We start from the raw sequence: 13,422 nt of genomic DNA, 5'->3' as shown, positions 1-13,422 counted from the left end.
ATCAACCTTTGAGTGATGCTAGGTTACCTCTGTCTGGTCTTTTCTGGCATTGTCTCTCTTGCCTCTCTCCAGAAATCTGCATTCTAGTCATTCACTTCCGTCCCAGTTTCAACCATGTACTCTTCTTACAGAAGAGTTCTTCCTCAAGGCCCACACCACTAAAAGTTCTTTTTCTTCTTTTCCTTCTGCTGGGGACTTCCTGTAGGGATGCCTCAGCTTTCTTTTGTGTTTGTTTGTTTTGTTTTGTTTTGTTTCAATGGAGCCAAGACTTACTCTGTTCCTTTTGGATGAGTATTTTTGCACATTAATAATTAACTTTAAAAGGAGCTCTAGTCATAGTCATTTAACCCAGATGTAGGTAAAGTCAATGTTTTGTTATAACACAGTTATCTCACCTGCTGAAATATAATAATGGGGATCAGAAAGGAAAAGTTATCCCAATAATTTTTATTGTTTCTTTTCTGGTCTACTCACTTGAGTGATTGCCTAAGGATCCTGCAGTTGTTCCCCTTTGCACAGGGTCAGTCCAGTAGATTTAAGATGAGAAATCCAGCCTTTGGAATGTTGGAATGTGGAAGTTGAACATCATGACTTTTCACATAATGTTAAGGATGAGCTTCGCAGGTTCTGCTAATGGGGCATCATTGAAAGTGTCTACAGTGGTAAAGTATATGCCTGTGGGTTAGTTACTTAACTTTTCCCTGTGTCTGTTTTTGTATCCATAAAATGGGTTGGGGGTGATGATAAGTATCTTGAATGGATCTAATGTCAAGATCTAATGAAGTGAAGAGTGTTCGTCCTTAGCATTGTGTCTGGCATAAATGTTAGTATCATTATTATTTTCATGGTCAGGCCCAAGGCCAAGGTCACATAGTAGGTAAGGCATTTCGAATGTCTTTTCAGTAGTTTATATAATACTCTCTTAAGATCTATTAAAAGGAAAATAGCTCTGTTTGACTCAATCCTGGGGATAGGGAGAGAAGGAGACAGTTCTGTAGTTGGATGTTAGGGACTAAAGATATGGACTGGAATGTTTCATACAATTACCTTTCTCTTACTGAGATGGATTATAAGACTTATTGCAACACAAAGTGTTTTACCAAAAATGGGGATGATAGTACAACATTCTCAGAACTGTGGAAGGGATGAATAGAAAAAAACAACAATCATGACAACAGTACTAGCAACAACCAAAACCCCAAAAATTGCTGAGATGTTTTGTGCTCTTACTATGTGCCTTTTCTGAGTAGTTTACATACATTACTTCATTTAATCCTTACAAAATAGATTATTCTTATTATTCCCATTTTCAGAGGAGGAAACAGGCCCAGAGAAGATAAATAACTTTGACAAGGTCATACAATTTGTAAGTAGTGCACATGGAATTCAAATCTATGTCTGGGTCCTGACTTAGAATTTGAGTAAGATAATGTAAAGAGCATTGCAAAGTGGTTGGCATACCAATACTCAAATGTTAGTCTCTTCCCTTCCGTGTTTTTGTTTTATATTTTCTCTTATTGTATGGATGTGATGTCTCCCAGAGATCAAGAGACCAAGATTTGTCCCAGGGTACTGCATCAGATTTCAGTTCCAATAACAGCAAAATTTTTTTGAAATTCTAATTTTGAGAAACAACATTAATTCTTTCTTTTATGTGGATTGTACCAGATTTAGAAGGTCATAATAGATTTTTTAAATGTTTAAGGATATCATAGCCTACCATTATTTGTATATAATGGGTACACACAAAAAATTCAGACTTCTGTTCTCACCAATTCTTAATACTCAGTCATTTTTTAAAGTAATTCATCCATATGGTTAAAAACAAAATCTAATAATACAGAAGGGTACTGTGAAAGGAAGTCTTTATTCCACGCTTGAATATCAATCCCACAGAATCATTCCCAAAGGCAATTCATGTTATAGTTTCTTGTGTTTCCCTCCAAAGATATTTTATGCATATGTGAGCATATATACATATATAGCACCCTCACCTCACTTCTGCACAATGATGACATAATACACACTCTGTGCTGTTCCTTTCTAATTCCACTTAAGATGCCTTGGAGAACATCCAGGTCAAAATCTGGAGTAATACTTCATTCTAATAGCTGCATGATATTCCATCATAACAATGTGCCAGTCTGTTATTGATGGTTATTGAAGGTTTTTTCCTGGTCTTTTACTTGCTAAGGCCACTTCAGTAAGTATCATCATACCTTGGTATTTGCATCCATGGAATTTTATTTGTAGTTCAGATTGTGTAACTTTCTGACAATATAAGGCATTGGCTAGAAAGAGGGAGACAAAAGGAATACAGTGGAGATGGAGGGGCTTCTTCAGGGCTGTGTGTTCCCCAGCAGGCTCCTCGAATGCTTTTTTGACTGCTACATCCCATACTTCTCATATTGTTTCAGACTATTATGTCCTGAAGCCTCTTCTTGGACCTTTTTCTCGGGTGACCAGTGAGCAATGGATGGTAGCTCTTTGCAAGATTGATTCATATGATACTATTGTTTGACTTTTTGACAGGTTGTTTATAAGAATAATGACATTCGTCTGGAGCTGTCTCGCCTGGCCCGGATTGGGGACACCAAGATGAAAATCTATGGTGAGGTTGTATTCAAGTGTGAGAATGTGGCCACTCTAGACCCCATCAACTTTGAGACCCCAGAAGCTTATATCAGCTTGCCCAAGTGGAACACCAAACGGATGGGCTCCATCTCCTTTGACTTCCGCACCACGGAGCCCAATGGCCTGATCCTCTTCACTCATGGCAAGCCCCAAGAGAGGAAGGATGCTCGGAGCCAGAAGAATACAAAGGTGGACTTCTTTGCTGTCGAACTCCTCGATGGCAACCTGTATTTGCTGCTAGACATGGGCTCTGGCACCATCAAAGTGAAAGCCACTCAGAAGAAAGCCAATGATGGGGAATGGTACCATGTGGACATTCAGCGAGATGGGAGATCAGGTAGGAAAAGACAGCATGTGGCTGGGATGAGAGGAAAGCTGTAGCCACTCAGTTCCTATCTCCTGGGTTTATATATTTTATTTTAATTTTGGCTCTCTGTGCTCATTTCTTTTGCTGTTCTTTTTAATGTCTGTTGTAAGATTTTGCTTCTGAACAAGACACCTGTCTCACTGATACTCACATTCTCCTCCACATCTCCCCTGTCATTCACTGCACAGTCCTCTCAGTGATATCTCCAAGACCCTGGAGCTAAGGATGTTTTTACAAGTGGCATTCCCACTACTACCAAAATGACTGTCATGTCACCGGTGTGATGGCATGTTTTTTTTAATTGCCCCCTTTTTTCCTTTTTCTTCTTATTTTCATCACCATGGAAAACAATTGTGACGTCACAGATGCTGCCTTATGCTATTACTTTACTGCGCAAGAGTTAATGCAATGACACACCCTACAATTGGCAAGAAGCATGTTGCAGAGAGAAATTACGACAAGAACGAAAGGGCAAATTGATTTTTCCTGAATTCATGCTCAATTTAAAACCTTCCTTCAGTGTGAAAACCTATCTTTCACTCTTTGCTCAGACCTCACTAACTCTCCCTTCCTCTTCATAGCCTTTTTACATTTGGTTTAAATGGCTTTGTTTGTTTCTGCAGCTGCAGACCAAACAAGTTAGCCCCAGGCAGTACACAGCCACCCTGGAATCCTAGCAAAGAGAGAAGGAAGAGAAGCACAAATAGAGAGTGGGGAGTTGTTGAATTCCTGGACACTCTGTCTAGTTTCTCTGGACCATGTGGCAATGAAGGTCCACACTCTAGGCCATCAGAAAGTACATTTCCCCAAGAGCTATAATTGATTAATTTGAATTTCAGACTTATTTCCTGATTCTCCATTTAAGTAGTATGTATATGAGAAGGGTCTTAACTATATTTGCCATATTTGTAAAGATTCACTTTCCCGGCGGAATCACAAAAATCTTCCACTTGGACATTTCCTTTCTGGTGCATTTTGGACAATAAAAGAAAGCAATAGGTCCCCCAAAACACTACAGCCAGGAAAGGCTGTGCTTTGATGGAATGGCTTTTCTGCATAATTCCAGAGTTAGAGGGATGCTGTGATGAGCAACATTGCCTTTAGGAGAAGTTGGATGTGTTCTCTGGAGAGGGCAGACGGGTGGCAGATTGCAGCCCTGGATGGTTTATTGCCCAGGAGGAAGCTTTATTGATTGCCTGAAATCTGATTGGAACTAAGAAGCTTCAAATTAAATGTGCTTGTAGAGCAGGAATGAATAATTTGTACTTTTTTTTTTTGACAGAAAAACACACAAAATATTAATTTCTCTGGAAGCTGAATCGATCTCTTTCTCTCTTTCTGCCTCTCTCCCTCTCTCCCTCTCTCTCGCTCTCTATCTCTGAAAGTTTTCCATAAAATGTCAGTGGTATCAGAGCCAGAAAGCTGATGCAGAATTATAAAGGGAAAACACCTGTTGATAGCTATAATCCCATATGTTTAGGGGCTCTGGAGTTGGGTCGTGGTTGATGGATTTTGTATCTGACTAAACTAGATCTTAACACAATTAAAAGTTCACTATCTCTGTCACAGGAGGTCTAGGACATACACAATTGCCATATTTCTATTTCTGTGTATTTGCAACACCAAATGCTTTTTCAAGTGAGACAGTTATTTTGTTTTGTTAGATCCATCAGTGGACCTGTATTTGATAAATATGTTAAAATTCAGGCACCTTGAACTTCAGACCTGGGAGTAACAGAGTTGTCCAATATTTAGAAGTACTGACGAACTTGATCAAAACCTATAAAGATTTACTGAGTAAATAAATAATTATCTCATGAAAGGAAAGTAACTTGAATTTTTAAAATATATGTCAAACTTCATTTCCTCATGTGTTTATTTTCTGGTATATTACTTTTTAGTTTTAAAGAGATATAAAAATAGTTATAGAAATAGAAGAGTATCTAAGTGCCTTTTTCCCTGGCCATCCTGAAGAAGAAAATGATGGAGAAATGATACAGAGAAACTTTTCTGATCATGCCCCGGTTGGGAACTGATTCTTGAAACTTGATAAGCACATTTAAAAACAGTTGTGGTCATACCCTCAGGAGACAAATTTTCCTCAAAATATATTTAAGGCTCCACTATTTAAATCTGTTCTAGTATTGCCCTTATTTGGCAATAGATGTTCTCCTCCCCTTTAGTTGGTGATCTGATATCTCTGTGGACATGGCAGAGGGTAAAGAAAGGAAACTGTGCAAGAGAGAAGATAGTAAGAGACACAAATCTCAAATTCCTCTTTGGTAAAATAGACAAAAAATAATTTTCACTGCATAAGATTATTGTGAGGGGCAATTCCAAGGAAAGCATATAATGTACTTAAAATAGTGACCAGGAAATTATTATAGTTATGTTTGAAAACTTAAAAAGAAAAAAAAGGAAAAGCAGATTTTTCTAGAAGAAACTTCTACAGGAGAGTAGGGGAAAGGCACACTTATTCATTTAACTCCCCCTTAGGCCCCTTGAGCCCTTACAATTCTTGTGTCATTTTTGTAATTTAGCGTATACTTCACTTTCTTGATCTCATTTGATCTTCTCAGCCCTCCAGGTTATAACTTTCATAGCCAAGGGAATTGAGATTCAGACAAGAAGTGAAGGCTGGCTGATGGATGGCACAACCCAGTTATCTTGGTACCAATAAAGCACTACATAGAATATATATATTTAATTTCTGGCATGATGTTTCAATATCACATGGTCCAATTCCTTGACTTTATAGTTCAGGAAATTGACCCTGAAGTAATGTAACCTGAATGGTTCAAGGACTGGCCTAGGGAAAGGAAACCATAGTTCCCATTTCTTGCTCTTAGTTTCATCTTCATTTGATGGTGTCCATAATCCAACTCCTGCCTTGGCCCTATTGATCTCTCTGACCTTATCCTGGACCCTTCTTCTTACATTCTCTGCTCTAGCCATACTCCTTTCTACCTCAGAGGTCTTGGGTAGGCATCACTGCCTCTGCCTGGAATGTTCTTTCCCTGATCTTTGAAACTCTGGCTCCATCTCAACATTCTGGTTTTCAGCTTAACTCTCACCCACTTAAAAAGGCCTTCACTAACTACACAGTTTAACGTGGAACCCATAGTCCATTACCATGGCATTCATTTTACTCTCTTCCTGACAACCACCATTAGCTATTTTCTCTTGTTCATTGGACTGTTTACTTATTGTCTGTCCATCTATTCTGGAATAGGAGATCCAGGAGAACAGGGACGTGCCTTTCAAGTTCACCTCTGTATCTTTAGTACCTAAAACTGTACCAGAGACATATGCCTGAGAATATATTGTTTAACATATTTTTTAATTGACTAAAGAAAGAAATATGTTCCAGGTAAAATTTATCCATGACCATGACTGATATATTCATTGGCAGTGTTGGTAGTTAATATCTGTCCAGTCCAGAGAGTATCAGAACATGGAGATAGAGAAGAAGAGCAAATTGTACATCCTCTTAGGGATAGTGAGTCAGTGAAGGAGACTCAACAAACATTTATTAGAAGCACTTTACGTATTTTAACTCATTTAATCCTGTGAGGTGGCTACAATTATTTTCTCACTTTACAGATGAGGAAACTGAAGCACTGAAAGTTTAATTCACTTTTTCAAGGTTATATAGCTAGTCCATGGTAGAGCTGGGGTTTAAACATAGGCAGGGGCTGGCCCCTTGATCTTGTCTTGTATACTACCTCCTTTTTTTTTTTTTTTTTTAAGATTTATTTTTATTTATTTAATTCCCCTCCCCTCCCCCGGTTGTCTGTTTTCTGTGTCTATTTGCTGCGTCTTGTTTCTTTGTCCGCTTCTGTTGTCCTCAGCAGCACGGGAAGTGTGGGCGGTGCCATTCCTCGGCAGGCTGCTCCCTCCTTCGTGCTGGGTGGCTCTCCTTACGGGTACACTCCTTGCGCTTGGGGCTGCCCTATGCGGGGAACACCCCTGTGTGGCACAGCACTTCTTGCGCGCATCAGCACTGCACATGGGCCAGCTCCACACGGGTCAAGGAGGCCCAGGGTTTGAACCGCGGACCTCGCATGTGGTAGACGGACGCCCTAACCACTGGGCCAAAGTCCGTTTCCCGTATACTACCTCTTGACCAAGATTTTTAGGCAGAAAAATGATATCAGACTAGGTGCTAAGCCACTGAGATTTTCCTGGGTTCCCCCTCTGGGACAAGTTACCTTAGTTGGCAGAGGTTGGTACTTAATGGTCCACGGTGTCCTTGTTATTGTCTGGCAGCATTTTATTCTGTTGCTTGCATTGTCTTCTCCTGGCTAGGCACGACTGTGCTCAGAGCTCAGCTGTGGGCTCCTTTTGCTTGGCCCTTTCATGGAGTAGTGGCCTCACCTATCATGCCAAGAGGGTTGTTAGCTCATTCTGTTTCTCTGTATTCTCACTCCAGGTACCATATCAGTAAACAGCAGGCGCACACCATTTACCGCCAGTGGGGAGAGTGAGATCCTGGATCTGGAGGGGGACATGTACCTGGGCGGGCTGCCAGAGAACCGTGCTGGCCTCATCCTCCCCACTGAGCTCTGGACAGCCATGCTCAACTATGGCTACGTGGGTTGCATCCGTGACCTGTTCATCGATGGGCGCAGCAAGAACATCCGGCAGCTGGCGGAGATGCAGAATGCTGCGGGCGTCAAGTCCTCCTGTTCACGGATGAGCGCCAAGCAGTGTGACAGCTACCCCTGCAAGAACAATGCTGTGTGCAAGGACGGCTGGAACCGCTTCATCTGTGACTGCACTGGCACTGGCTATTGGGGAAGGACCTGTGAAAGGGGTGAGTCTGGTCTTCATGGGTGGAACACTGGGGGCTTGAGTGGGTGATGTACTGAAGTTATGTCCCAGGATAGCCCAAACATTTGTACCTATCTACACTGTCTTTCTTTCAGAGAAGATTTTTCTTGGGCTCACCTATTTTCCAGCTCATACCCTTTCTGGTTCTGAGTTATAAGATATTTTTGGCTAGGGTTAGATTGCAGAAAAGGAAATTTAGAGTAAATATTACCATGATCGTGATACTTTTCTGATTAAGTATCAGACATCTATTTAAAGAGGGTGGATAATTTTCTTCTGGGATTCTGCATGGGCTAGCCAACTGTCTGATTCATATAGTTATTTAACACTTACTGTTTAATGCATTCTATGTGCCAGCTACTGGATTAGGCTTTAAAAATACAATATTGAGCAACACAGATACACCTTACTCTTGTAGAGCTTGCTGCCTAGTGGAATATCCAGTCATTAAATAAATAATTACAAACATGTTGAGTTTTATAAGAGGTAATCTTCTGTATTTTTAAGATTGTGGGCTCTGGGGCCAGACTGAGTGAGGACTTTGGTTCTCATGGAGTGATGCGGACTTCATCAAGTTATTCAATATCTTTGAGACTTTTTTCTCATCTGTAAAATGGAGATAGTCAGACACCTACCTCACAAGAGTGTTGTGAGGATTCAGTGAATTAATATGTACCTGAAATAATGGCAAACATATCATAATACATGTTTGTGATAATTATCCTCATAATTATTGTCATCAGCATCATTGAAGGGAAAGAAAAGAGAAGTTTTGAAAGTGCTTACAAGGGGACCCAACGTGCTATAGGGGTTGAGAGAAAGCTGTTGCAAGGAAGAAACATCAAATTGAGACATGAAATATGAGCAAGAGTTATCTTGGCAAAGAGGTGGGAGGAAGGAACATGTTCTTGACAGATAAGACGGCAAGTGTGAAGGAACAGGATGAGAGGAGGGACCATAGTGCAACGGAGGAACTGAGCAAAGTCCAGAATAGACTGGAGCATGGAGTAAGAGGGCAGGGGTGGTATGGGACTGACTGAAGAGATGGGGACAAAACCATAGGGACTGACCCTATAAAACAGATCACAATGCTGGAAGGAGCTCCTTTAGCATCTTATATTTGCCCTGAATTTATAGTTTGGGCATTAGGCAGAGATAAAGGTAAATGAAGAGACAAAATCAAGAAAAGGAGACTTGTCTATAAACTATATCAATATTGCAATTTGATCTATTTTTTATATGCCAGACAGGATTAGGCTGGTTATCCATGGGTTGTGAGATTCTATTTTTATGATAGATAATTTACATAGTTTTTAAACTTTTACTGAGGACATAGCTCTGGGATTAGATTTGAAGATACTACATTTGTAACAGACACTGTTCTTGTCCTCAGGGAGCTTATTTATTGAATGGAGGAGTTGAGACACGTACAGATAAAGTAATCAAAAAATGATACAGGGCAGCAGCATGGACTCTGTTGGTGAATCAGACAAGGAGGATGTAGTGATTTTAAGCTGTATGTATTCCAGGAAAATGTGTTGCAGTTAATCCATTCCTCTGGGTGTAAGCACATTGTATGTAGGAACTTTTGATGAGGATCTTATTCAGGGTAGGTCTTAATCCTCTTACTGGAGTCCTTTATGAACAGAGTGAACACACAGAGAGAAAGTGATAGAAGCAGGAAGCTAAAAGTGATGAAACCTAGAAAAGACAGACTATCAGACGCCACCATGTTTCTTGTCATGTGGCTGAGGAGCCCAGGATTGCAAGCAGCCAGTCTTTAGAAAGGAAGCATTGCCTTGATGATGCCTTGATCTGGACATTTCCCCAGACTCTAACCATAAGCAAATAAATTCCCATTGCTTTAAGCCAAACAATTTCAAGCTTTTGCTTTCAGCTGCCTTGGAAACTAAAATAGAGGGCAAAGAGATTCAGAGAAGTTAAAATTTCCTAGGGAGAGTCATTTAGGGTCTCATCCCTAGAGACTACCCAGAGCCAAAATTGTTCAAATATCATAAGGATGGTGATGGGTTCTGGACCAGGCCTGGAATAGTGGCTAAATGACAAGACAGAAGCTGTTTTCAAGGAGTGGTCTTGCTATGTTCAACTGTTCTAGTTAAGGTGTATTTCAGGAGGACTGGGAACCTTTCTTGTAGTCAGACCAAGAACAGGACACAAGACATTGGGGTGATAGAGGAAGAGAGAACTTTCTTGAAGCTTATGGAATTTAAACTCAGATGCACTGAGTTTTCAAAGCAGTAACAGCCAGAACGTAAGCTAGATAAAGTGGCAGCCATCTGGAACAGAAGAAGATACATGGGGCTAGTCAGTCTGTCAAGACCCTGGACTCTTTCCAAATCTCTCTCAAGGGTAGCCTACCCTGGTGCTGTTCCTTGTATATGGAAAGGCCATTTGACCTTCAAGATGAGAGTTTTGATGTAAGACAAAGTGTTGCAGATCTTCTGCCATCTTCAAAGGCAGTCTAAGAACCAAAGGTCACTTCAGAATTTCATTTCTTCCTCTTGGGTCTCTTCCCAACTCAAGAGCCTTATAGTTGCTAGCGACAGACAGCAGTGAATATAGCCAGCTGTGTAAGGTGTCTCTGTGCTCACCTATTCCAAGGGCAAATCAATGGGAGTTTGTCCAAGATTTGCCAAGTGCAGTGAAAGTCACTGCACCTTTTACATTGTCACTTTTGACTAGTCATTAAAAGGCAGCTGATTGGGAATATATGAGGGACAATTATTCCCACTACAGTGCAGCCAAGACTCATCCATTCTGGACCAAATGAGAAAGAGCTTAACAAATTTAAAACGTTTGATCTATACATCGCTCAAATCCCAGACGGCTCAACTGATTGTTTTGTTCTCCTGCTAATTGTTTTTTGCCCCGGTATTTTTCCTGACACCATGTTCGGAATGAATCAGTGGAGTGTAAAAATGATAGGACTCTACTCCGCTAACAAAGAAAATAGAGCTTCCCAGTGACATTGTTTTTATTGAAACAGATTCCTCAGTGTTGACTTTTTGATGATCTTTTTTCTGTATTTCAGACATGCAGCCGGTGTTAGTATGTACCAGGGACTGTGCTAGATGCTAGAAATGCAAATAAACATACAAACAAACAGGCATAATCCTTACTATGGTATGGGAGCTCACCCCTATGTACATGTTGGGCTGCTTCCTTGAAAGGAGGCATATTTGTGAGCCAGAACCATCCTACTAACTCCTAGGGTTGTTGAGAGGTAAAATGAGAAAATGTGTTTTATGTGTTGTAACTCAGTGGTTGGTATATATATAGTACTATTTTGTATTGAGGGTCCACCTTAAGGAGAGTGGGTGAGTAGCATAATCTTCATAGGACTAACCATCTGAAAGTACCTGCCACAACACCATGCCTGGTGGGACTGTGCCCTGCAGAGTGTCCAGGGCCTTCCCCCATTCAGGTGTGTCTTGTCCACTAAGGGCAAGTAGTCATGGTAGGTTAAGCACTTGCTGAGAGATCAGGTAGGGGTCAATTGTTTCATGTTCTTCTTTAGACAGAGGTGAGAGGCCTATGTCTCCTGGGAAATGACTGTGCAGCAGAAGAGTCTGGATCTTCTTTAGCATAAACGGTGCCTTAGATTTTAAAATCTGAATTCTCCCTTATGTTCAAAGTCTAGGGCAGCAGCTGACTCACTGGCACTGGAGATCACGGTAAAGAGAGTAGGTTACTTGTGGTTTCTCTAAAGCTCCAAGCTTCAAGTTTTATTAGTTGGAAAAAAAAAAAAAATATATATATATATATATATCAGAAGAATTATACACACATTAAATAAAATCTGAAAGGAACAGAAAAGGAAGACTTGAAAAGAAAACAATCACCTAGTGCTCAAACACATGTGTAGATCCCGCCAGTGTTTCCCGCATTATGCATGAGGCTTTGGTTTTCTTCTTTATAGCTGTAATCAAGCAACAGGTAAAATTGTGCGTCCTTTTTTCCCACTTAATACCACACAACAATCTACAGTCTTTCTTCCTTGTCATTATGAAGTCTTTGCTTACATATTTATATTTATAGTTGCCTCCCGAACGATTTCCTCAGTGCTCTTTCATGGTTAAGTTCAGGGTACCCTGACCCATAAGGCCACATCCTGTTATAGCTGCCCAGTAATGTGGAACTACTTCATGTTTTATTTACCTTGCTTTCCTTTTTTTTTTTGCCACTCCTGCTGTCTGCTAAAAGAAAATATTTCTTGGGATCTTGGCAATTGAGTACCTTTGGGAATATTAATTTACAGAACCAAGAAAAGATACTGGACAGGGTAAATCTGCTCTTCTCAGTGGTCCCTGGAATTCCATTTATCTGACATATATACCAGCTGAAAACCCAAAATGCAGATTTTGTGAGTTCTCTCAAATGACTCTTGTTCCAACAGGAAAGGAGTACAGACAGCAACTGTTCCCCTTTCCAGTTCAGGGGGTTCCCTTTTTAGCAGTCTAAAAACCAATGACTCTGACAACTGCTGTGTTCTCTTAGGGGAGGCAACAGCAAATTCTGTCTGGGAAGACTTTCCTATAGACAAGCTGGAGTTTATTATTTGGATGCCACACATATGTCACATGGAAATCGTGGCATTAGAAAATAGAGCAGGGAGATGCCTCCGATGTTAGCTGTGCTTCATCTTCCTTTTAATGGGTGAGGAACTGGAAGCTCTGAGAAGTTAACATCACTTTGCCTTGGAGTAGCTACAAATGGTTAGAAGCTATGATTCCTAAAGTCCATTAAAATTTCCTTTGCAATGAGCAGACTTTTCTTGTATACCTTTAAAAAATGTTAGACTGTAAATTTTTAGGAAAAAGAACAGTGCTTTATAATAGCTTTGTTTCCCCATAGTTTCTAGCACTGTGGTGTGTGTGTGTGTGTGTGTGTGTATAATTATTATGTGATTATTAAAGGTTGCAGAGCCCAAGGCTCTGTCTTGGTTTCCCTCCCAGTCTGCACATGCCTTTTGGTGCCCTAATTGATTGCCCTGGTATCAAAAGTCATCTTATGTGAATGATTCTTAAACCTGGATCTCTCACCTGGGACTCTACCCAGAATCCCAGATTTCTATATCTCACTGTCTACTTGATACCTCCATTTGGATGTCTGATAGGTATCTCAGCCATAATACGAGAAAATAGAAATCTTGAGTTCTTCTCTTTGTCCTACACCATTTCTACTTTCAGTTTTTCCCACCTCAGTAAATGGCATTGCCATTGTCTTTGGGCATTTTTCTTGGCTTTTCTCCTGTCACACTCAATCTCTCTTAACAAGACTTGTCAATTCCTCATCTAAAACCCATCCTGCATCTGATGACTTCTGTCCCTCTCCAATGCTATCATCCTAAATCAAGCCACCCTCATCTTTTTTTGGGGGGACAAGTACAATAACCTGTAGTAAATGATTATAAAAAATACTCTAAGGCAAGCCCAAATTCATTTTGGGCCTTGCCTTAGAGTATTAAAGTTAGATTATTAAAACATTTATATATTCATTATATTCCTGCCTTAAGTAGCTTTAGTTTCAGAGGTGTTTAGGTCAGAAAACTGTAGGAAAGGATGTTA

General features: G+C 40.4%; 1 protein-coding gene across 31 annotated transcripts in view; it reads left to right on the top strand.

Moving 5' to 3' along the window:
- The window catches only part of NRXN3 (neurexin 3), a 1,657,938-nt gene that overhangs the window by 537,421 nt on the left and 1,107,095 nt on the right, over positions 1 to 13,422 (top strand). For all 31 annotated transcript variants that reach the window (XR_011648289.1, XR_011648295.1, XR_011648286.1 and 28 more), the window contains 2 exons: positions 2,533 to 2,971; positions 7,434 to 7,817. Coding sequence is in view for 19 of the 31 variants with exons in the window: in XM_058292898.2 (XP_058148881.1) it covers positions 2,533 to 2,971; positions 7,434 to 7,817 (823 nt within the window). In the remaining 12 variants the exon portion in view is untranslated. The remainder of the gene's footprint in view (positions 1 to 2,532; positions 2,972 to 7,433; positions 7,818 to 13,422) is intronic.

Source organism: Dasypus novemcinctus, chromosome 3 (genome assembly GCF_030445035.2).
Source record: "Dasypus novemcinctus isolate mDasNov1 chromosome 3, mDasNov1.1.hap2, whole genome shotgun sequence".
Taxonomy (NCBI): Eukaryota; Metazoa; Chordata; class Mammalia; order Cingulata; family Dasypodidae; genus Dasypus; species Dasypus novemcinctus.
Note: the sequence above shows the minus strand (reverse complement) of the source record. Positions and strands in the feature narration are given on the sequence as shown.